The sequence below is a fragment of the Mus pahari genome, chromosome 23, assembly GCF_900095145.1.
Source record: "Mus pahari chromosome 23, PAHARI_EIJ_v1.1, whole genome shotgun sequence".
NCBI lineage: Eukaryota > Metazoa > Chordata > Mammalia > Rodentia > Muridae > Mus > Mus pahari.
In genome coordinates this window covers 10,538,309-10,558,872 of record NC_034612.1, presented here as the reverse complement: position 1 = coordinate 10,558,872, position 20,564 = coordinate 10,538,309, and the positions used below count along the sequence as shown (strand labels likewise).

Genomic DNA, 20,564 nt, shown 5'->3' with positions numbered 1-20,564 from the left:
TCAGAAATTCGCCTGCCTCTGCCTCCCGAGTGCTGGGATTAAAGGCATGCGCCACCATGGCCCGGCATAAATCAGTCTTTAAGAGGAGGACTGAGTGAGGCCCAGGGTTCTGGAAAAATCCGAATCCCAGAGGTTCAAGTTGTGGGGTACACACCCTGGGAGGGAGACAGGGGGCGTCATTTGAGAAGGGGAAACTGAGGCCTGCAGATAGCCAGAGCTGGCCAGTGAGGGTAAGACAAGGTGAATATGAGACCCTGGATCACTGATGGTAGACCCCTGAGCTCAGGTTCCATCTCTGGGCCTTGCCATGTCCCCACAGATGGCATGTGCAGGGGATGTCCTCAGGTGATTGCAGGGCAGAAGGTGGCCACAAGGTGGACTGGCACAAAATGTCAGCATCTGGGAAGTGTGGGGGACTTCCTTGTCCCTGATGAGACAGTTTCACTTCTCTCCTCTCCTCTCCTCTCCTCTCCACCTGAACTGAGGTCAGAGCTTTGGGAGGCTCCCCTGGGGGATGCTGGGTACATGTTAGACATCCTCAGAAGGTCTAAGGCTTGTGAGGGACATGAAACCATCATCGGATAGAGTGGCAAGCCTGGGCCTTCTGGAAGATGGAGAGATAGAGACTCAGGAAACCTTTAGGAGGTGTTAGTGGCGCTCTTGGCTCCAGAAGACGGTGACTCGCTCGGATGGAGAGCCAATGACCTGTCCTGAGGTCACTTGTACAGCTCTCGAGCTAGCTCTGTGGTCTAGCTCTAGCTCTGTGGCTTTACCTAATCCCATAGGTCTCAGATCCACAACACCCCCAACCCTGGTGAACCTGATAGGGTCAGCCCAGAGTTGGACCCAGAAATTCCGGGTCCCATTGCCAAGAGCAGCACGAGCCAGCTGGGTGGCCAAAATGAAGTCGTTTTCTCTCTTTGGGTTTCATCATGTTGCCAGGTGCAGGGGTCTATGACAAACTGTTTCACGGATGTCCCTGCTGTAGAAGGATAGACTTCCTGGAGTATGATATTGAGATTGATTCTCAATTACATCTTAGCTATGTAGGAGGGAGTTCTGGGATTGATTGGTGATGTCTGCCACGGGTGCAAATTTGGTCGTAGTGATACGCATGTTATTTATGATATCTGTTCCAATCTTATTTGGGAGTGTGGGGGTACCATCTGGAATTGGAGCCCAGAGCTAGTGAGCTACTTTCTTATCTGGTCAGTACTGGGAGCCAGTTTTACTATCCTCAGTCCTAGGGTCACAGGGTTGGGTGGTTCCCAGAGCTCGAAATCTGGCAGATGAGATAAGAGTAGACTCACACAACCAGAAAACAGGATGGAAAATGCCCGGATCTTCAACGGGGGATGAATTCTATCCCTCGTGGATAAAAAGGATAAAGTGGAGAGGAGCCTGATGTGGAAGCTGATGTGGAAACTGGTCGAGGCGCTCAGACCAAAAAAAAAAAAAAAAAGATGCGGAATGGTATGGGGAACAGCAAGTGCTGGAATCTCCCTGCACTCTACCTAGGTGCCGGTCCCTCCAGCCAGAACAGGCACAAGCATTGTCTCTGCTCTCTGGATGGGAGAAGGAACCAAGTGGGCCTCCTCCCTTCTCAGGCTGGAGAGGGAGGTGAGTCCCCGCGCCCTCACTCCCTGAGCATCCTGCCGCAGCCTCTGGGTTAAGGAAGAGAACCTGGTGCAGTGTAGGTTTTCTGAAGCCGTGCTGTGGAGCCTGCCCTGAGAGGGCTTAGCAGCCTTGCTGGGAGACTCCTTCCTTCTAGAATGCTGGGGGCGTAGAGGACTGACTCTGTTCTCCAGACGGTCCTCTGAGCACAGTCATCGCAGTATGAACACTGCCACAGCCTAGAAGCTGCAGGTGTTCCCTGGCTTCTTAAGAAACAGGTCAGAGAAGAGTCGGGGATAGTGAGCTTAGACTAACACAGCACCCACCTGGCCATCGCTGTGGTTGGCTTACGCCGCAGGTGTGTGGAGCATCTGCTACACGCTCCTCTCTGTCCAGTGTCATCCTGAAAGACCCCATTGGGGATATAATGGGGAAGGCACGGAAGTGCAAAGCCAGAGGGAGACTAGGCCTCCACCTTAAAAAGCCATTGAGTGTGAAGGAGGCCGAGAGGTAGGAGGGGAGGCCAGAGAGGTGCCAGATGGCACAGGGCATGAAGACTCCCTTACATCCATGCTAATGCCAAGGAAACAGTAAGATTAGGAGGAACAGGCTGTCTAGGGAGGCAGTGTTGAACCCAAGACCTCTGTGAGGAAGGGTGCTAGTTTAAACATCTTGGGAAGAGACGCCTGGGGAAGGGTTAGCTTGGTGCAAAGGCCCTGGGGTAGGAACACGCCTGGCCCTTAATGAGATCACAGCTGGTGCGGAGCGTGAGAGAGTACATAGACAGGAAGTGAGGCTGAAAACACAGCAGAGGCTCCATCCGATGGCCAGCCTCAACAGGATGGAGAATCGTGGACACACGGCAGCTGACCAGGGCTGGGAACGGTAGCTAAGTTCAGGCCTGCCCCAATTAGCTTCTCCTCAGACCCTCTACCAAGCAGAGCCTCCAAGAAGGCAGGGCAGGAGTGAAGGCTCCCCTGTCCCCCTTTCCGGAGGCTCTAGGTGGCAGTGCATGTCCAGGGAGAGAGTCTCGATGCCTGAGAGCAAGCAGTGTCTTCCCACATCAAAAGGGCCACCCCTCAAGGCTCCCACGCTTGGCGGCATGGGAACTGTGCTGCAGAAAGTTCTCGCAGGCAGCCTGCAGACTGCAAGAGGGTGTGTGCCACCTCGGGACTGTCCCCAGCGACCCTGAGACGCTGCCCTGTCAGGCCCCATTGCAACCCTCCTCCCACAGTAGCCAAGCTAATTTTTATACTTTTGACCTCTTTGGGAAAAAAAAAAAAGTTTTTGGAGCCTTTCATGCCATAGGAGTGTAGCTAAGATCTCAAGAATCCTTTTCCTGGGGTTTCCCTACCCATCCCCCAGGGACAGATTCAGGAAGATGGGGAATTGCTTGGAGGTGACCAGACTTTGGGCATCATGTGTCTAAGGTAGCACTCTGACCATCCTGATTGAGAGAGGCTAACTGGAGAGCTGTGTTATGGATTCTTTGGACTTTGGAGAGCTGGGATGGATTAGTCATGCCTGCCACTGGTAGGAGGCAAGTTGGCAGTAGTGTGTATGCTAAATGTTTTCCTCCCCAACCCATATTACGCTCTGTCCTGACTAAGAAAAGGGGGAGTTCTCATGAAGCACTGAGGAAAGGGAAGTGGGAAGGCAGATATGAGGTCAGGTATGTCTACATAGTTATTGTAGATAGGTGGGAGGGTGATGAGGATGGTGATGGCAGGTGACCATAAGTGATGGTGGTGGTGGCAGCGATGGTCGTCGTGGCGATAGTAATGATGATGATGCTTTCAGAGCCTTTCTTAGCTACCAGGATTTGTGTTCTTCTCTGCCAACAAAAAACAGGCACCACATCACCCCCCCTCCACACATAGAGAACTTGGTTTATGAAGGCTGATGGGCTGTGCCCTGTGTCACCAGCTAATTAGCAGCCAAACTAAGAAACAAAAGCAACTGCAGTTGATCCCAAAAGGCAAAGAATACCTTTTCCCAGGGGCTCTTCACGTGAAGAGGGGACCTGGTGTTGGACTTATGAGCTCAGAGAAGTTGAAATTCTTGGAAGGGCAGCGTAGCATTTCCCAGCTTATGCATTCCTGAATTCTTTCCAGAGCGTTCTGCATGATTTGATGCTCTAGAGAACAAACCTTCGGAGAGCTAACTCACTGATGCTTGGGTTCCAGGCCAGAGAAGGGGAGGGAATGGAGGCCTAAAAGTTCTCTGGTGGGAGGAGGCGGTCTGGAGTTAGGACCAGAAAGGTTGTTCATTTGGTAGAAAGCTTGCCTGGGTTCAATCCCCAGCACCGCATGCTACTGAGTGTGGTAGAACACACTTGCAAGCTCAGCACATGGGAGGTAAAAGCAGGAGGATTAGAAGTTCAAGGTCAGCCGGGCGTGGTGGTACACGCCTTTAATCCCAGCACTCGGGAGGCAGAGACAGGCGGATTTCTGAGTTCGAGGCCAGCCTGATCTACAAAGCGAGTTCCAGGACAGCCAGGGCAGCCTTGGCTACATGACAGCATCTCTAAAATCAAGAGTCAGAAGCAAGCCTAAGGGTGTTTGTCTGGTAGAGTCCACTGACGGTACCCATCGCTGATCTGCGCTAAAGATGGGAAGGGGTTTCCTGGAGGTTCATCCAGGTCGTGGAGAGGCAGAGGAGATGGGGTTTATCAGGCGGGGCCCTGAGGTAAAAGCAAGCCAGGGCTGTGTTGGGGCCAGTCCATCTGGAGCCTCTTCTGATCCCCACAGGGTACCGGCGCTCCCCGTGAAGAACTTGAATGGCACTGGCCCTGTCCACCCAGCCTTGGCAGGTAAGACCCAGCCCACGAGGCCCCGCCCACCACCCTCATGAGCTCCACCCCTTTGATGAACTGGTGGGCAGACCCTTCCCTTTGGGTTTGCTTGGCTTTCGCCTGAAAAGGTTTTCTTGAGTGGGCAGGGGAAACACCTTGCCCTCCACCTTCTGTGGCATCCACCCAACGATGAGGGGGCGTGGCTTCTCATGACTCCACCCCTCATCACTACACCCGCCCCCTCCCCACCCCAGGGATGACGGGGATCCTGCTGTGTGCAGCCGGGCTGCCTGTGTGCCTGACACGAGCACCCAAACCCATCCTGCACCCGCCGCCGGTAAGCAAGAGCGACGTGAAGCCTGTGCCTGGAGTGCCCGGCGTGTGCCGCAAGACCAAGAAGAAACACCTCAAGAAAAGTAGGTCCCACAGCGTGGTGGTGCACGCCTTTAATCCCAGAACTTGGGAGGCAGAGGCAGGCGGATTTCTAAGTTCGAGGCCAGCCTGGTCTACAGAGTGAGTTCCAGGACAGCCAGGGCTACACAGAGAAACCCTGTCTCGAAAAACAAAAAAGAAAAAGAGAAAGAAAGAAAAAGAAAAGAAAAGTAGGTTCCGTGTGACCCCCTAAACACAACCGCAGTGCTCTTAGGACCCAGCCTGCACCTGCCTCTGCTTCCCCTTGCCCACCCTTCGCGTCCTCCTTCCTGCCCCACCCCCATTTGCTTCCCAGCACTTGAGCCCCACCCCCACTCCTCCTGAGATATGTTGTCCCGCTGTCTCTGCAGGCAAGAATCCTGAGGATGTGGTTCGGAGGTACATGCAGAAAGTGAAAAACCCGCCTGATGAGGTGAGCCAGCCAGGTGGAGCCTCAACACCCAGGACCAGTTCTCCTCCTGTCCATCTTGGCCTCACCAGACCCTGGGGGGGGGGGGGGCGGAGCTTAAGTTTAACAGCATCGCACCTGTCCATCTTTGTGATGGACGGTTTTATGCCAAGTCTTCCATTCCGGCTTTTGCTTCGGGTGGTTAAGCATTTGACCCCTGCTCAGGGGCTAAGCAGGCAAGAGAGTCAGCTCCAAGGTTTTCCATCTCCTCCCCCCCCCCCGAAACTTTGTGCCCCTCTCTGGCCTTCCTCATGGCCCTCCCCCATCTCCCTGGCCCTCCAGGACTGTACCATCTGCATGGAGCGGCTGGTCACAGCATCTGGCTATGAGGGTGTGCTCCGGAACAAGAGTGTGCGACCCGAGCTTGTGGGCCGCCTGGGCCGCTGCGGCCATATGTATCACCTGCTCTGCCTGGTGGCCATGTACTCCAATGGCAACAAGGTGGGCCACAAGGTGGGCTGCCGTGCAGTGGGAGGGGGCCGTGCGGTGAGGTGGGCGTTGGTGCGGGGCCCCCGGTGGGACCCCAGGGCCCTCACAGCAGCACCCCTGTTTCAGGATGGCAGCCTGCAGTGCCCAACCTGCAAAGCCATCTACGGGGAAAAGACAGGGACACAGCCACCGGGGAAGATGGAGTTTCACCTCATCCCGCACTCGCTGCCTGGTTTTGCAGACACCCAGACAATCCGCATCGTCTATGACATCCCCACGGGCATCCAGGTGAGCCCCACAGGCCACAGCCCCAACTCTCTGTCCCTTCCCCAACTTCAGACTGTGGTCTGAAACCCTCCTGCCTGTCCCTGCAGGGCCCTGAACATCCCAACCCAGGCAAGAAGTTCACAGCCAGAGGCTTCCCTCGCCACTGCTACCTACCCAACAATGAGAAGGGCCGGAAGGTGAGTGCCCATCTGGTCTCCACAATAAATGATGGCAGAGTCCCCAGCTGCCATCTTTTTTTTTTTTTTTTTTTTTTTTTTTGAGGCAGAAAACTGCATCTCAACGTAACCCCTCCTGCACTGCTCGTTCTTCCCCACCAGCTTTTTTTGATATTCTGAGACAGGGATTCTCTGTATAAGCTTGGCTGTCCTGGAACTCTCTCTGTAGACCAGGCTGGCCTCTGCCTCCCAAGTGCTGGGATTAAAGGCATGTGCCACCACTGCCGGGCCCCAGCCGCTGTCTTTTAAGCCTGCTTCCCCTTGTCCCCAGTCCTGGCTGTCATTCCTTCCTAAGCTAATATGCTAAGCAGCAGGCCCTGAATCTGCTTCCTCTCATTCACTAGCTAAACAAAGGTTTAGAGAAGCTAAGAAACTTAACGCACACACAGCAACCAAGTGGCAGAGGCAGGATTTGAACCCAAGCAGCCCTTCGAACCCTTCATCTTCACACTTAGGGCGTCCGATTTTACTTACTGTTTAACCAAAAAGCCAGCACCTTCGATTGCCCTGTGAAATCTCCAGATTTTTAATCGTGGGAACTAATTCACAAAGTGACTATTTAGTACAAAGAGTGGGGTCTAAGCCCTGCCTGTACGATGACAGGCCCCAAAAGAAACAGAATTTTATGTAGTGAATGGATGGTTTGATGAAGCAGGCTAAGGATCAGACTGCCCATTACATTCACCCCCATCCCCCCACCCCCACCCCCAGGTGCTGAGATTGCTCATCACCGCCTGGGAACGCAGACTCATCTTCACTATCGGAACATCCAACACCACGGGCGAGTCGGACACCGTGGTGTGGAACGAGATTCACCACAAGACGGAGTTTGGTTCCAACCTCACTGGTCACGGCTACCCCGACGCCAGCTACCTAGACAACGTGCTGGCTGAGCTCACCGCCCAGGGGGTTTCTGAGGCCATGGCCAAGGCCTGAGGCCTGAGTGGCCCGCCTTCCCTTTTGCCTTGCCTCTAGCCTGGCACATGCCTCCCTCCGCTAGGCGGGAGGAGCCAGAAGCGCTAAGGGGATCTGGCTGGTGGCTTTGGGGGGGTGATGGGAGCCCACCAGGCCAGCTGGCTCCAACCTGTGGCTTCCGGCAAGAGCAGCAGAGATAGGACCACCAGCAAGGGCGACTTCCCTATGGAAAATGATGGCGCTTTGCCCTTCACACCACATACAAACGCACACGTGTCCTGTTGCACGCACGCACTCACGCACGTACACCCACGTGCCTCTCGACGTCTCCCAGCTTGGGGAGAAAAGAGACAGAAAGGCCCCCATGACACATCCTGTGAATTCCACCTGTGTCTCCATTACATCTGTATAGGCTCATCCCCTTTCCCAGGACTTGAGTCAAGCACGGGATAGTGGGGGAACTCTGTAAAAGGCTTCCAGGGGCCCGTCTGCCCCTGGGCCTCAACCCCTTAACCCACGTCAGCGCCGCCACCTGCCCACTGAGCACTGCAAAACCAATGGGGTAGAAATCCCAGGTTACTAAGTAGCGTTTCGCAGGCCTCTGGGGACGAGGCTATCCCAGCTTTGTGCTTGTGTCTATCTTTCCCGGGACCCTGACTTCTTCCTGTGCCCATCTCTTGACCTCTGTCTATCCCAGGCAAAGACATCGTCCTTGCCTCTGTACTGGCTTCTCCCCCCACCCCCCAAACTAAACCGCTCCGGACATTTGAGACCCACTTCTGGCTTCAGGAGCAAGGGGAGGAAACCTTGTTCAGGCTACACGCATCGAGCTGAGCAGGCAGCAAAGCGTTAAACTTCTCCCTGCTTGGAAGTGGGCGGTGGGCGGCTGATCGTCTCAGGCCAACCAGAGGCCCGTTGCCCAGGCAACTCACCAGCTCCGCCTCTGAGGATTGGCTGCTGGGATGGAAGTCAGCCAAGCTTTAAAGGGACGCCAGCAATTGCTCTTTTGGAAAAAAAAAAAAAAAAATCTACCAGTCCCACTGTGGGTGGAGAAATAAATGGTCTTTCTCCTTGTCAGGCCTTTTTCTGCCAAGAGGGTTCTGGGTGACTGTGCTCCTGTGGAACACCGGGGTTGGCTTGGGAGACGATAGCAAACGGAGTACCACTGCCTGGGGCAGCAGGGAAAAGCACTGCATGCAGCAGCAAGAAAAGTACATAGGTATCCTGGAACAAGGAGCAGGGGAAAGCAGCCTCCAATCAGAGAGGCTCTGGCAGCTCAGGTGTACACAAGCCGGTGGGAGATGCCCCAGCTCCAGGCGACCCTTGCTGGCCACACGCGGGATAGCGCCACACCCTGCCTGATGAACTTTCTGTCTTAGGCAAACTCAGAATCCACAGGCCCCTCCCCTGTGGGTCACTCTCAAACCATACCTCAAACTCACAGAACTATTGAACCCCAGAATTCAGATGCCCCCCACCCTCAGATGCATTCAGTGGCTAGGACAGGGTCTGGGGACCTCTATTTCTAGCCAAGGAGCTTCTGATTGGTCCCTAGGGTACCCCGATTTTAACACTTCACAGCTAAGCATGCTCACACATCACTTTATACAGGGTATAAGAGAGAGGAAGAGCCTGTGTCCGGCTTTGAGGCTCCGAATTGGCATGCTGGGCCCCCAGTCCGTTCTTCTGAGAACACCTGGTTCCAGAAGCTTGAGGTTGGGGCTGCCAGATGAGAGTGGGGTACAGAAGGATCTGTGAGGTCACAGCGGCTAACAGAAGTGGAATACAGGAAGTTCCTGGCCAAGCCTATTGAATGCTTTTCTGAGTCCGCCAGGGTTGGCGTTCAGGTACAGCTGTATACAGCAGCTTGGGGTGAGATGGGCGCCACCGGTATTGGAAGAGCTGTGTCCAGTGAAGCTGACACTCCAGGCTCAGAGAAGAAAGTGAGGTTTGTTCAGTACAAGACTGGGCCCTACCAAAGGCTCCTATGCTCTGGCTGGCTACAGGGCACACAGGACCAGGCTTTGTCTGGGAGGCCCCAAGCAGTGAAGAAGGAGGCCTTGAGAAGATGCCTGGGCCAAAGAATGCTTAGGGAGGCCCATGGCTCTGTCCCCAGCTGGCTCTAGCACTTTCACAGCATCCAGCATCCTAGCTGGCCGCTTGCCCCTATCCCCGTTTCTGGAACTCCTCGTGGGCTTGCTCCAAGTCTTCAAGTACCTGCAGCAGGTGGGTGGTGGCCGCTCTCTGCTGGGCCAGAACTTCAGCACAGGGCCCTGGAGGGAAAGAAAAGGTCACAGGCTTTAGCACGCTCCTGATGGTTGTTACCAGGTTCCACTTCCTGAAGCTGTAGGGTTTTTTTGTTTGTTTGTTTGTTTGTTTGTTTGTTTTCTCATGCAGAAAGAATCCCCAAATTCACCAGGATACTATCCCATTGGTGAACTGGAAACTAAAGGGCATACAAGAGCGGGTGTGCTTGGCACACAAGGGCTCGCTTTTGTAAGGGATGAGAATGAAACTCTGCTCCCTTACCGTCTGTGGCATTGGAGTCCCTCCCAGGGTCCACTTCTGCGTCCAGGCTGGAGTCCTCCAGCAGTTTCAGCCTGAGGGTTGATAGGATAAGGGACAAAGATGGCTTCTGAGGCTCAGTGCTGCTCCTACCCAAGATTCTCTGCTGCTTGTAGGAGAAATCATGTTCCTTACCATCATCACCATGGTCACAATCGTCATCATCATCACCATCACTACCATCATCATCACCATCACTACCATCATCATCACCATCACTACCATCATCGTCATCACCATCACCACCACCACCACCGTCATCACAACCTTCACCACTCAGTCACTACAAACCTTTCTAGAGTAGCAGACACTACACCGAGAAACCTTGTACGTGCATACATTCATTTACTTATACAGCTATCTTTCCTGAGGTAGGTACTTACCAATCACCCTGTTCAGATAAACCACCGACTCACAGAGAGATCAAGGAACTTGCCTACTGTCACACAGCATACTAACAGCTCCTACATATGGGAGGTTACGTGGTGTCCTTTCACAGGACCACCTTCTGACCCTTAGGACAATACTATGAGGTCAGTATCCTATCACCTTTTCCAAATGAGGCACAGAGAAGCCAAATAACTAGCTGAGAACCACACATCCCCTAACTGGCCAGAATCTGAATTCAGGCAGCTCAGTATAGAACCTTCTCTATAGTGGGATGGGACACACCAGCCACTAAATAACAAAGCTCTTAAGGCCAGGTAGCTGGGGGGTGGAGGGAGGTGTCCAAGGTACCAAAAAAGATCAGAAGCCAAGTTATATAGACCAACCATGCCTAAGTCTCTGGAGCCTCCGTTCTGTAAGTTCCTGTGCTCCTTGGGGTTGTCTGAATGAGAATGACATTCACAGGCTCCTATGCTTGAATGCTTGGTCCCCCAGTTGGGGGAACTGCTTGGGAAGGATTAGGAGGTGTGGCCTTGTGGGAGGTGTGGCCTTGTGAGAGGAGGTGTGGCCTTGTGGGAGGAGGTGTGGCCTTTGGGAATGTGGCCCTGTGAGAGGGGGTGTGGGCTTATGGGAAGAGGACTGACCTTGTAAGAGGAGGTGTGGCCTTGTGGAAGGAAGAGTGGCCTTGTGAAAGAGGTGTGTCCTTGTGGGAAGAGGAATGGTCTGTGGGAGGAGGTGTGGCCTCTAGGGAAGGTGTGGCCTTCTGAGAGGGGTGTGGCCTTTGGAAGAGGTGTGGCCTTGTGGGAGGAGGTGCATCGCTGGGAGCGAGATCTGAGGTTTCAAAAGGCTCTAACCATTCCCAGTTAGCTCTCCCTGCCTCCTGCTTTGGGATCAGGATGTGAGCTCTGAGCTGTTCCTACTGTCATGTCTCTGGTCCACCATCATGGACTCTAACCCTCTGCAACCACAGTTGTGTCATTGCCATAGAAACCTTAGCTGAGACAATCCCTGTCTGCCTTACGGATCTAAGCCCTGAATCCCTGGATACTGAGGCCCCACGGTGGCCCACACACCTCTGAAAGCTTAGCCAGGGTGATAGAAGATGGATCAGTGGGGCTGAGCTGAGTGAAGCTCAGCAGAGTACAAAGCTCTGAGTTCCATCCCCAGCATGGGCAAACAGAAAAAGAACAGGAAGAAAACGGACTGAGCCTGCAGCTCAGTTGGTAGTTTACCTACTATGCATGAAGCCAGAGGCTCAGTCCCCCCCACAGTACCACATAAACCAGGCATAGTGGCTCACACCTGTAAGCCCAGCACTGAGGAAATACAAGCAGGAGGCTCCAAAGTTTAAGGATATCTGCCACACTTCGAGTTCAAGGCTAGCCTGGGCTACATGAAACCCTGAGGGAGAAAAACACTTCTTTGGGGATGAATGAATGTGAGGAGACCACATCAGGGTGAGGCCGGTGACACCCACCTGAGCTGGTCCCGCCCCAGGAGCAGCTGGCGATACACCGCCTGGGCCTCGGCGTCAGGATCCAGTGGGTCACTCCAGTCTCCCAGCGTGATGGCTGAGTGTGTGCGGCTGCAGCCAGCAGCTGAGGGTACACAGCATTGTCAGGAAAGTCTTGTCCCAGGCGCAATCAAACCCTGCCCAACCCCTGTACAAGCCTCCTCTTAGCCAAGCTCCCTCCGTAGCTCCTGCATGAGTTCCAGCCTCCTCCCCAGCCTCCCTGCCTCCATGATGAACTCTGACCCTGTTGAGCTTGAGCAACTTGACACAGCCTAGAGCCAGCCGGAGAGGAGGCTCTCAAATAACAGAATGCCCAGATCAGATTATCCCATATCTGTGTTGATTGTTAGTGGGTCCAGCCCACTGTGGGCAGCACCATTCCCTACGCCGGCGGTGGTCCTGAGCTGCATCAGAAAGCTGGCTGAGTGTGAGCCCATGGGTGAGCCAGCAAACAAAGTTGCTCCAGGGCCCCAGTCTAACCTTTTCTTCCCCTAAGTTGCTTTTGGGCAGGGTGTTTTTATCCCAGAAAGAGAAGGGAAGCCAAAACCGGCCATAATGATACATTAGCCCTGCTCTAGCCCCTTCTGCACATCCTGATTCCTGCTCTGTACATCCTCACTCACTGTCTCCATTCCACATTAGCCACTCAAAGCAACACCTTCTCCAAGAAGCCTTTCTAATCCCTGCCTTGGGGCTCAGTCTCAAACAAAGCCTCAGGTTGGTCATTCTAACACCCTAAGTGTTTGGCTGAAGCTGGGATTCAAGTCAGCGGTGGAGCACTCAGGGCTAGGGATTCATCCCCAGCAACAGCAGAGCGACCTGTCACGGTCATCATATCCCCATCTAACTTCGACACATCTGTCTCTGCTCTGGGCACCTAGCACATTGTAGGGATGTTGGAAACCGGACTTTAGCTAATACTACACTTTGAATATATCAACTTGGTATCAGCTAACAGGACCAAGGAGGTACTGGCTGTCCGAAACCCCTCTTCCCAGATGAGAATACTGAGGCACAGAGAAATTAAGTCACGTGCTCGAGGTTGCACAGCATGCCCAGGTGGAAGTGGGATGCTGCTGACTTGCAGATGAGGACCGTAGAGCCTGTGGCACACCCACCACCTCACCTGAGCGCTCAGCCTGGAGGCAGCAGGTCCAGCGCCCGCTGCGGAAGGCACCAGGGTGGCAGGCAGCCAACTTGCCCGGGTTGGGAGCGCTGGCTTTGCGCAGGGCTGACAGCCATTGGTTGAGGTCATTCACATTCTGCAAGAGATGGAAGCAGGAAGAAGATGGGTGAAGCTGAGCCTCAGACCCCGCCCCTGGCTGTGCCCCCATGCCTCACCTTGCACTGGAGGTAGGTGGTGTGTGACGCCCCGGCGCCATCCTGTGTCACCACCTGCATGACGTGTGGCAGTTGGAAGGCACCCTCGTCCACATGCTCCACGGCCCGGATGCAGGACAGCGGGATGGATGTGTGAACCTGTGGGCGGCCAGGGACAGGGCTGTGGTACCAGGCAGAGTGCTTGAGACCCCATATTCAATTCCTGATAGCCCTGTTGTGTCCTCCCCACAGGCCTGCTCTGCGGCCGCTGAGTGCCTTGGCTTTTCTAGGTCTGAGTTTGCTTTTATCAATATTGCCAACACCATCATCACCACCACCACCTCCATCGTCATCATTATAACCATCAGTACCAGGACCACCATCCCACAATCATCATCACCAGTCGATGAATTGCAAGCGGTGCCCACAAGCCAAGTCCTGGTCTTCGGGTTACGTTCATTAGCACAGGACAGCCGCGTTATCAGCCCAGCACAGAGCCCGACACACACACACATACACACACACACACACACACACACACACACACACACACACACACACACACACGGATGATTATGCTGCTGAGTGAGTGCCTGGATACACACCTGCTCGGAGCTGTCAGGACAGATGGGTCCTGTGTGTGAGCCTATGATGCTTGGTGTGGACTTTGTAGCCCCCCACCCCAACCCTGCTTGTCCACACCTGGGAGAGTACGCCCAGCGTCCCTGTCACGGGCCAGGCTGGCCCCAAGCTTGGAATGTAAGCCAAAGTTTGGAATAGCTCCTCTGGTGGGAAGGGGGCAGGAGGTGGGAGCTTGGGGGCGGGGCGAGTTAGAGTCCCACCTGCCACTCCGGAGTCTTGGAGTAGGAGAGGTCCCGCCCACTCAGCCGGAAGTAGCGCTTCTTGAAGGCAAAGCGCGTGGCCAGGCCCGCAGGCTCCTCCTTGCGCTTCAGCAGAAAGCCTTCTCGAACAATGGTTGAGGGTTGGACCAGGGAGCAGGCTGGCCCTCCAGCCTCTGGGAAATACAGAAAGAAGGTGTGGGGACTCTGCCATCTCTGGGGTCTCTAGCACCTGCCAAGGGGCAGGAAGACTAAAGCTATGACCTCAGATGTCACTCCTTCAGCCACCAGCCACCCTCCCCCGTCCGGCCCCCCCCGACTCCTCCACCCGCTGTGGCAAAGGAGGGGTCAGCAGCTGAGGAAAGTGGAACCCAGGTCTCTCTGCGAGGCACCCCACTTCCTTCTTTCTTTAACCCCTTTCTCTCTTCTGTTGCCCTCTGTTCCCACCCCAGGGCCTTTGAACGTGCTGTTGCCTGCCTGGATCACTCTGATATTTGACACCAGTTCTCCGAATCTTAGCCAGAGTGACTCCATCTTGCACCAAGACGCCATGTAACTATTCTGCGTGCCCAGACAGAAGCCCCCCAAAAAGCCATCCTCGCCCCCGTCGCTATCTCTGAGGCCAGGAGAATCTCTGGTAAGAGCAAACTGGAGTGTGTTTAAGTCCTGGTTTGGGTCTGTGCCCTGTTGCCTGAGTCCGCAGTCATTCCACAGCACTGACACTAGGTGGCGCTCTGAACCCAGGGTTGCATCAGGTGCTTGGCGCTTGGTGAGTCCGGGGAGGGGGGACTTTGAGGAGAAAAAAATAAATAAATAAAACAGCCGTCCCGCTAAACTCTGACTCCATTCTTTGGGCACTGGGCAGCGTCCCCATACGGGAGCTGATGTCAATTAAACAACGCTCCCAAAGAGTCACAGCGCATACTCCAGAGCGTCATTCCAGTGGCACCAGGGAGGCCCACTGGGGCCATCTCTTCTCTTCCCTGTCTTTTCATCTTCCTTCCCTCTTTTTCATTGAATTGGATCTCACGGTGACACCCTGCCTGGCCCAAAACTCTCCATAGACCAGGCCTCTCTTGCTTCTGCCTCCTGAATGCTGGGAATAAAGACACAGACACTGCTTCCCCCTCCCAAGCCCATCCTCACCCCTTCTTTGGTAACTCCCTGACACCCCATCAACTTGGCTATTGTCTCTTTTGTTTATTTGGTTGATTGGTTACATATTTCAATAATTTTTTAGTGGTTTTATTTATTTTTATTTCATGTGCATTGGTGTGTAGCCTGCATGTGTGTCTGTGTGAGGGTGTCAGATCCCCTGGAATTGGAGTTACAGACAGGTCTGAGCTGTCGTGTAGAAGCTGGGAACGAGTCCATGTCTTCTGGCAGAGCAGCCAGTGCTCTCAACCACTGAGTCCCTTCTCCGGCCTGGTTGTTTTATTTGCTATCTTGTTTGTTTTGTTTTGAAACAGAGTTTCTCTGTGTAGCCCTGGCTGTCCTGGGACTCACTTTGTAGACCAGGCTGGTCTTGAACTCAGAAATCCGCCTGCCTCTGCCTCCTGAGTGCTGGGATCAAAGGTGTGCGCCACCACTGCCTGGCCTTACAACACAGTCCCCATGAGAGTGAGATTCTATGAATAAGTCCAGGATTTTCTTCTGTCTCACTCCCTTTTTTTTCGTGTGTGTGGTGCAGGCATGTGTGTGTATGTGTTTGTGTATGCATGAGTGTGTATGTATATACATGTGTACATGTGTGTATGTACATGCATGTGCATGCCTGAGCATGTGTGTATGTGTGTGCATGTATGTGCATGCATATACATGTATGTATATATTTGTACAGGTGTGTGCATTTGTACAGGTGTGTGCATTTGTACAGGTATGTGCATTTGTACAGGTGTGTGCATGTCTGCATGCGTGTGCATGTCTGCATGCATGTGTATATTGTGTGTACAGGTGCGTGCATGTCTGCATGTGTGTGCATGTCTGCATGCATGTGTATATTGTGTGTACATGTGTGCATGTGGAGACCCGAAGATGACATCTAGAGTCTTTCTCTGTTGCTCCCCAGTTTATTCTTTGAGACTGGGCCACTTGTTGCACCTAGAGCTCACCATTTTGACTACAGTGACTGGTGGGAGATCCCGGATGATCCACCTGCCTTCACAACACCAAGGTCACGGCTACAGGCAGGCACAGCCAGGCCCGGATTTTAGGTGACTGGGAATTTGAACTCAGACCCTCAAGCTGATCCTCAGAACAGCAAGCACTTTACCCCTCATGAAATGACTTTATCCAAAAAACCTGCAGGGGGAATCTATCTTATCTCATCTTTCTTTTTCAGTGCTGGGGTTGAACCTAGGACCTCATACATGCAAGGCAAGCTCACCTCCACTAAGTTCTTGTCCCAGGCCTTTGGGGTGGTGCCTGTTACACAGCAGGGACTTAATAAGCATGCCCATACCAGAGATTCCATGCCATGACCCTACTACACTGCCACATTGGCAGAGATGACCTAACCAAGCCCGATAGTTGATTGACTAGTTGACCTGCAGGTCCAGAGTCTTAGTACTGGGGACTAAGGGAGTGGGATGCTGAGTGCTCCCCAGGGGGTGGGGGGTGGGACAAGCCGGAAGTGGCAGGACCACGGGACTCACCCTCATCCTCGTCCACATCCACCAGCTGGTCCAGGAAGTCCCTCACACGTGAGATGCTCTGCAGCAGGAAGGGATGGAGCGGGGCTAGCCACTGCTCCTTGCCCTGGCCCAGCTGCTGGCCCAGGTTCCCAATGCTCTGCACAGCCTGGAGCAAAGGAAAGGAGAGGCCAAGTTCACTGTGAGGCAAGCACCCTCTGAGGCCCCAGATTCTGCTTCTCTCACCCATACACCTTGGGTACTGTCTGATCCTTCCCTTTTTGGGATCAGCACCCCTAGCTCCTGCCCAGATAGCACACCCAGCACCTGGCACTGCCCACTTCTATCACGCGAACTTGGGGACCCACAAGAGCCACAGTTGTAGCTACTTTGTCAAGAATAGCTTAGTTCATACTAAGGTATAAATGACTGCTGGTTCACCTCTCCTGTTTCATCTTGAACGAGTGAGTTTTGATGATCTAGTTAAGTGCAGGAGGAGGAAGAGGAGGAGGGGTTAGGCGCTGCGGCTGTAGCCCAGTGGTAGAGTGATTGCCAACCATGCCTAAGGCCCCATGTTCAATTCCCAGTACTGCCAAAAGGAGGGGGAAACAAATGAAAGCTAGGCATGGTAATACATTTAGAATCTCAGCACTTAAGAGGCTAAGGCAGGAGGATTGCCTTGAGTCCTAGGCCAGCCTGGGTGACATGGCAAGTTCTAGGTCTCAGTGGCCCAGCAAGCCTATGACATGGGAACAAGACACACGCAAGGAGCTTTGAGTTTTCTCCAGGCAACCTTCCTAATCTTTCCCACCATGCTTTGCCGCAGCTGAGAGGATCCAGATGTGGAGTCATGCACACACACACACACACACACATGCACATACATGCATACTCATGCACACACATTCACACACATATACATACACACACTCACACACACATATGCACACAAACACGCACTCATACATACACACACTCACACACATACACACATATGTACACACATGCACATACATACACACTCATACACACATATACACACAAACACATACACATACATGCACACTCACACATACACACTCACACACATACACACAAACACATACATACACACTCACAAACATACACACACTCATACACACATACCTACACACACTCACATACATACATACACTCACACACATTCACGAACATACACACCTTGGCAAGCAGCAGCAGGGAGCGGCTGGTCTGGGGGTCCGCGTGCTGGTCTCTGAGGTCAAACAGCTTCGGTGTGAGGATGGCAGGCGCAAAGAACCGCAGAAAGAGGAAGCCGCTGATGGCCAGGTACTTCACATCCTGCCAGAGAATCACAGACGAGAGACCCTGAAGCCCACATCCCAGCTGGGGAAACTGAGGCAGCAAAGACGAGCTGTCCAGAGGAGGGAGAGGGAGTTGGGTCAGAAGGCTTATCTTAGCCTGCCAAGGAGGGCTCTCTTCTTTGCCTCAGTTTCTCCCTCTGGGAAATGGGGTGATGAAACTGATCTGGCAAAACTGGTTTTAGCAGACTCCTGTGCTTGGAACATGGAGCCAGAGGAGAGATATGTTGCTGCCCGCCTCAGAGAGGCCAAGTAGCTTGCTCAGGGTCACACAGCAGAGGAGTCGGGATTCAAACCCAGATCTGCGACCTATGGTTACAAAAACAAGCCATATTCTCCTCCCAATGCCCTCACTCACCACTTCCTCTGAGACAGGTTACACCCAGTTTTAGAGAGGCAACAACTGAAGCCCGAGGTTACCCAGCATTCAACAGCAGAGGCCGTGCTATCTACCACTCTCCTGTTTTCCAGTCTCCTCACGGGTCATGACCCAAGGGTCAAAGGCCAGGAGTGTCTGGCTCTAGAAAACCGAGGTTCAATCAAGGGCCCAGGCTCTCAGGCTACAGAGCCCACCTGAGTACACACTGTCCCAGTCCCACTGAGTCCCTCTGCAGACTTCCCACACAGTTCGCTCCCCTCGGGGATATGTCATGCCTGTGTTAATTTTGGGGTGTCAGTCACACCTATGACAATAGCCACCCTGGAGTATGCTAGCTTCCTGGGCATGTCAGCCTTGCCAATGCCCCACCCCCCGCAGTGACTGTGAGAGGGGCCCTTCCCAGCCAGAGCCCCAATCTATCCCCAAACCACCACTTCATCCCACGCACGTCGGTCCCCAGGTCATTTTGGCCCCCAACATTAGTTCATCAACGTACATGTGAGCCAGGGCTGGTGGCACAAGCCTATCATCCCATCTACACAGAGGCTGAGGCAGGAGGGTCACAAGTTCAAAGCTAGCCTGGGCTACAGAGTACGTTTCAGGCCAGCCCAGGCAAGCTAATAATAATACCCTGTCTCAAAATGAAAAAAAAAAAAAAGTTTGCGGGTGCATCTGAGGCTGGAGCGCTTGTCCAGTGTGCGCGGGAGCCCAGGTTTCGCCCCAGTTCCGCAAAACTGGCTGTGGTGGCATGCGCCTGTGACTCCAGCCTGTGGGAGGTGAAGGCAGAGGACATCACAAGTTTGAAGTCTCTGGGCCAGTCAGTGTGTGTGTGTGTGTGTGTGTGTGTGTGTGAACTTGATACAAGTAGACGTTACCTAGAAAGAGCAACCCTCAGTAGAGAAAAGTCTCGCAATCAGATTGCCTGTGGGCAAACCTGTGGGGCTCTTTTCCTGACTAATGGTGGCTGTGGGAGGGGCCCGCCCGCTGGTCCCGCCCACTGGTCCGGTCCACAGTTCCCGCAGTTCCCTCCCACAGGTCCTGCCCATTGTGGGCGGGGCCGTCCCTGGGCTGGCGGTCCTGGGTTCCCTAAGAAGGCAGGCTGAGCAAGCTGAGGGAGCAAGCCAGTAAGCAGCATCCCTCCATGGCCTCTGCGTCAGCTCCTGCCTCCAGGTTCCTGCCTTGAGTTCCCTCCATGATGGACAACAGTAAAAAGCGAACTGGAACAGTCATCCTTGGCTATGTAATAAGTTAGAAGAGGCTAACCTGGGCTACATGACACATTTCCCTACGCGCGCGCGCGCGCGCGCGCGCACACACACACACACACACACACACACACACACGTATTAAAATGCCATAATGAATCCCGTGATTTGGCAGCTGTCCAGGGCTCCCTACCTTCATGATTTGAGAAATTCCATGGACCCTGACCATTGGTGACATGTGGCTGTCACTGATGTTGGCTTCCCAGGCCGAGCTGACTCTGGAGCTTGCCTCCTGCGCTCTTTCGCTCCTCCCTACTCAGCCGTGTCCCACTTAACACCTATGAGTCGGCCCAGGTGATAGCCAGGCAAAGTGGGATGCAATGCCACCTCTGCCACCTCCAGATGGGAGGCCAGAGCTCTGCCCCGTGTGGGAGGGAGGATGGGGAACCTGGAGAGCAAATCTCAAGCTCTCTGGGCTCAGTTTCCCCATTTGTAAGCAGGAGGCACACAGAGAGGTGTTATATACATCCAAAGCTCTCAGCTCAGGCTGCAAGAACTGGGCTGTGATGTTGCCAGTGTTCAGATTTCTAGATCTTTCTGCTAAGTGGTCTGCACCTAGCACTGGGTATAAGTTAAAGTCTGGCTGGGGCTGGAGAGTTGCCTCTGTGGATAATAGCAGTTACTGCTCTATCTATCAGGGGACTCTGGTTTGATTCTCAGCATCCACATCAGGGACATCACAAATGTCTAGAATGCCAAGGGCTCACATGACACTCCCTGGACTCTGAGCTTGCACACCTGCATACACACACACATAAATAAATCTTAGAGTCTTGCTGATTTCATTTGTAACTTAAGACAGTAACAGTCACCTCTGCCTGCTGCGCAGGCTGGCCTTGAACTTAAGATCCTCCTGTTGCAGCCTCCTGGAGACCTGAGATTACAGGCTTGTGCCACCAAGTTCCCCAGGACAGCCACCTCAGGTTGTGCACTGAACACTGTTAAAACAGGGATCTCAGATGGGTAGCCCATGGCCCAGGACAACCTAGACATGTGGTGACTAACTCCAAATGGCTCTTGCTTGGTGGATCGGTCTTGTCTGGGTGAATTAACCCCAGCATTTCAAAACGGGGAGACTTTACATAGACTACTGGAAGCTGGCAAGAGGGGAAGAGAAAAAGGGGAAGAAGAAGGAAGGGAGGGAAGGAGGAAGGAAGGAAGGAAGGAAGGAAG

The 20,564-nt window shown here is 53.6% G+C and overlaps 2 protein-coding genes across 4 annotated transcripts in view; one reads left to right on the top strand and one right to left on the bottom strand.

Moving 5' to 3' along the window:
- Dtx1 (deltex E3 ubiquitin ligase 1) overlaps nt 1-8,325 on the top strand; it is a 30,556-nt gene extending 22,231 nt beyond the window's left edge. Inside the window, exons 4-10 of one of the 2 annotated variants that reach the window (XM_021186885.2) lie at nt 4,365-4,426; nt 4,663-4,824; nt 5,191-5,252; nt 5,571-5,729; nt 5,844-6,005; nt 6,092-6,181; nt 6,932-8,325. In XM_021186885.2, the coding sequence (XP_021042544.1) occupies nt 4,365-4,426; nt 4,663-4,824; nt 5,191-5,252; nt 5,571-5,729; nt 5,844-6,005; nt 6,092-6,181; nt 6,932-7,156 (922 nt within the window). In that variant the 3' untranslated portion in view covers nt 7,157-8,325. Of the gene's footprint in view, nt 1-4,364; nt 4,427-4,662; nt 4,825-5,190; nt 5,253-5,570; nt 5,742-5,843; nt 6,006-6,091; nt 6,182-6,931 lie in introns of both variants that reach the window. The other variant, XM_029533627.1, reaches the window with a different exon arrangement.
- Rasal1 (RAS protein activator like 1) overlaps nt 8,181-20,564 on the bottom strand; it is a 31,192-nt gene continuing 18,808 nt past the window's right edge. Inside the window, exons 8-15 of one of the 2 annotated variants that reach the window (XM_029533626.1) lie at nt 17,590-17,727; nt 16,414-16,558; nt 13,763-13,935; nt 12,942-13,079; nt 12,727-12,862; nt 11,565-11,685; nt 9,665-9,735; nt 8,181-9,408 (exon numbers count right to left, since the gene is read on the bottom strand). In XM_029533626.1, the coding sequence (XP_029389486.1) occupies nt 9,302-9,408; nt 9,665-9,735; nt 11,565-11,685; nt 12,727-12,862; nt 12,942-13,079; nt 13,763-13,935; nt 16,414-16,558; nt 17,590-17,727 (1,029 nt within the window). In that variant the 3' untranslated portion in view covers nt 8,181-9,301. The remainder of the gene's footprint in view (nt 9,409-9,664; nt 9,736-11,564; nt 11,686-12,726; nt 12,863-12,941; nt 13,080-13,762; nt 13,936-16,413; nt 16,559-17,589; nt 17,728-20,564) is intronic. The other variant, XM_029533625.1, reaches the window with a different exon arrangement.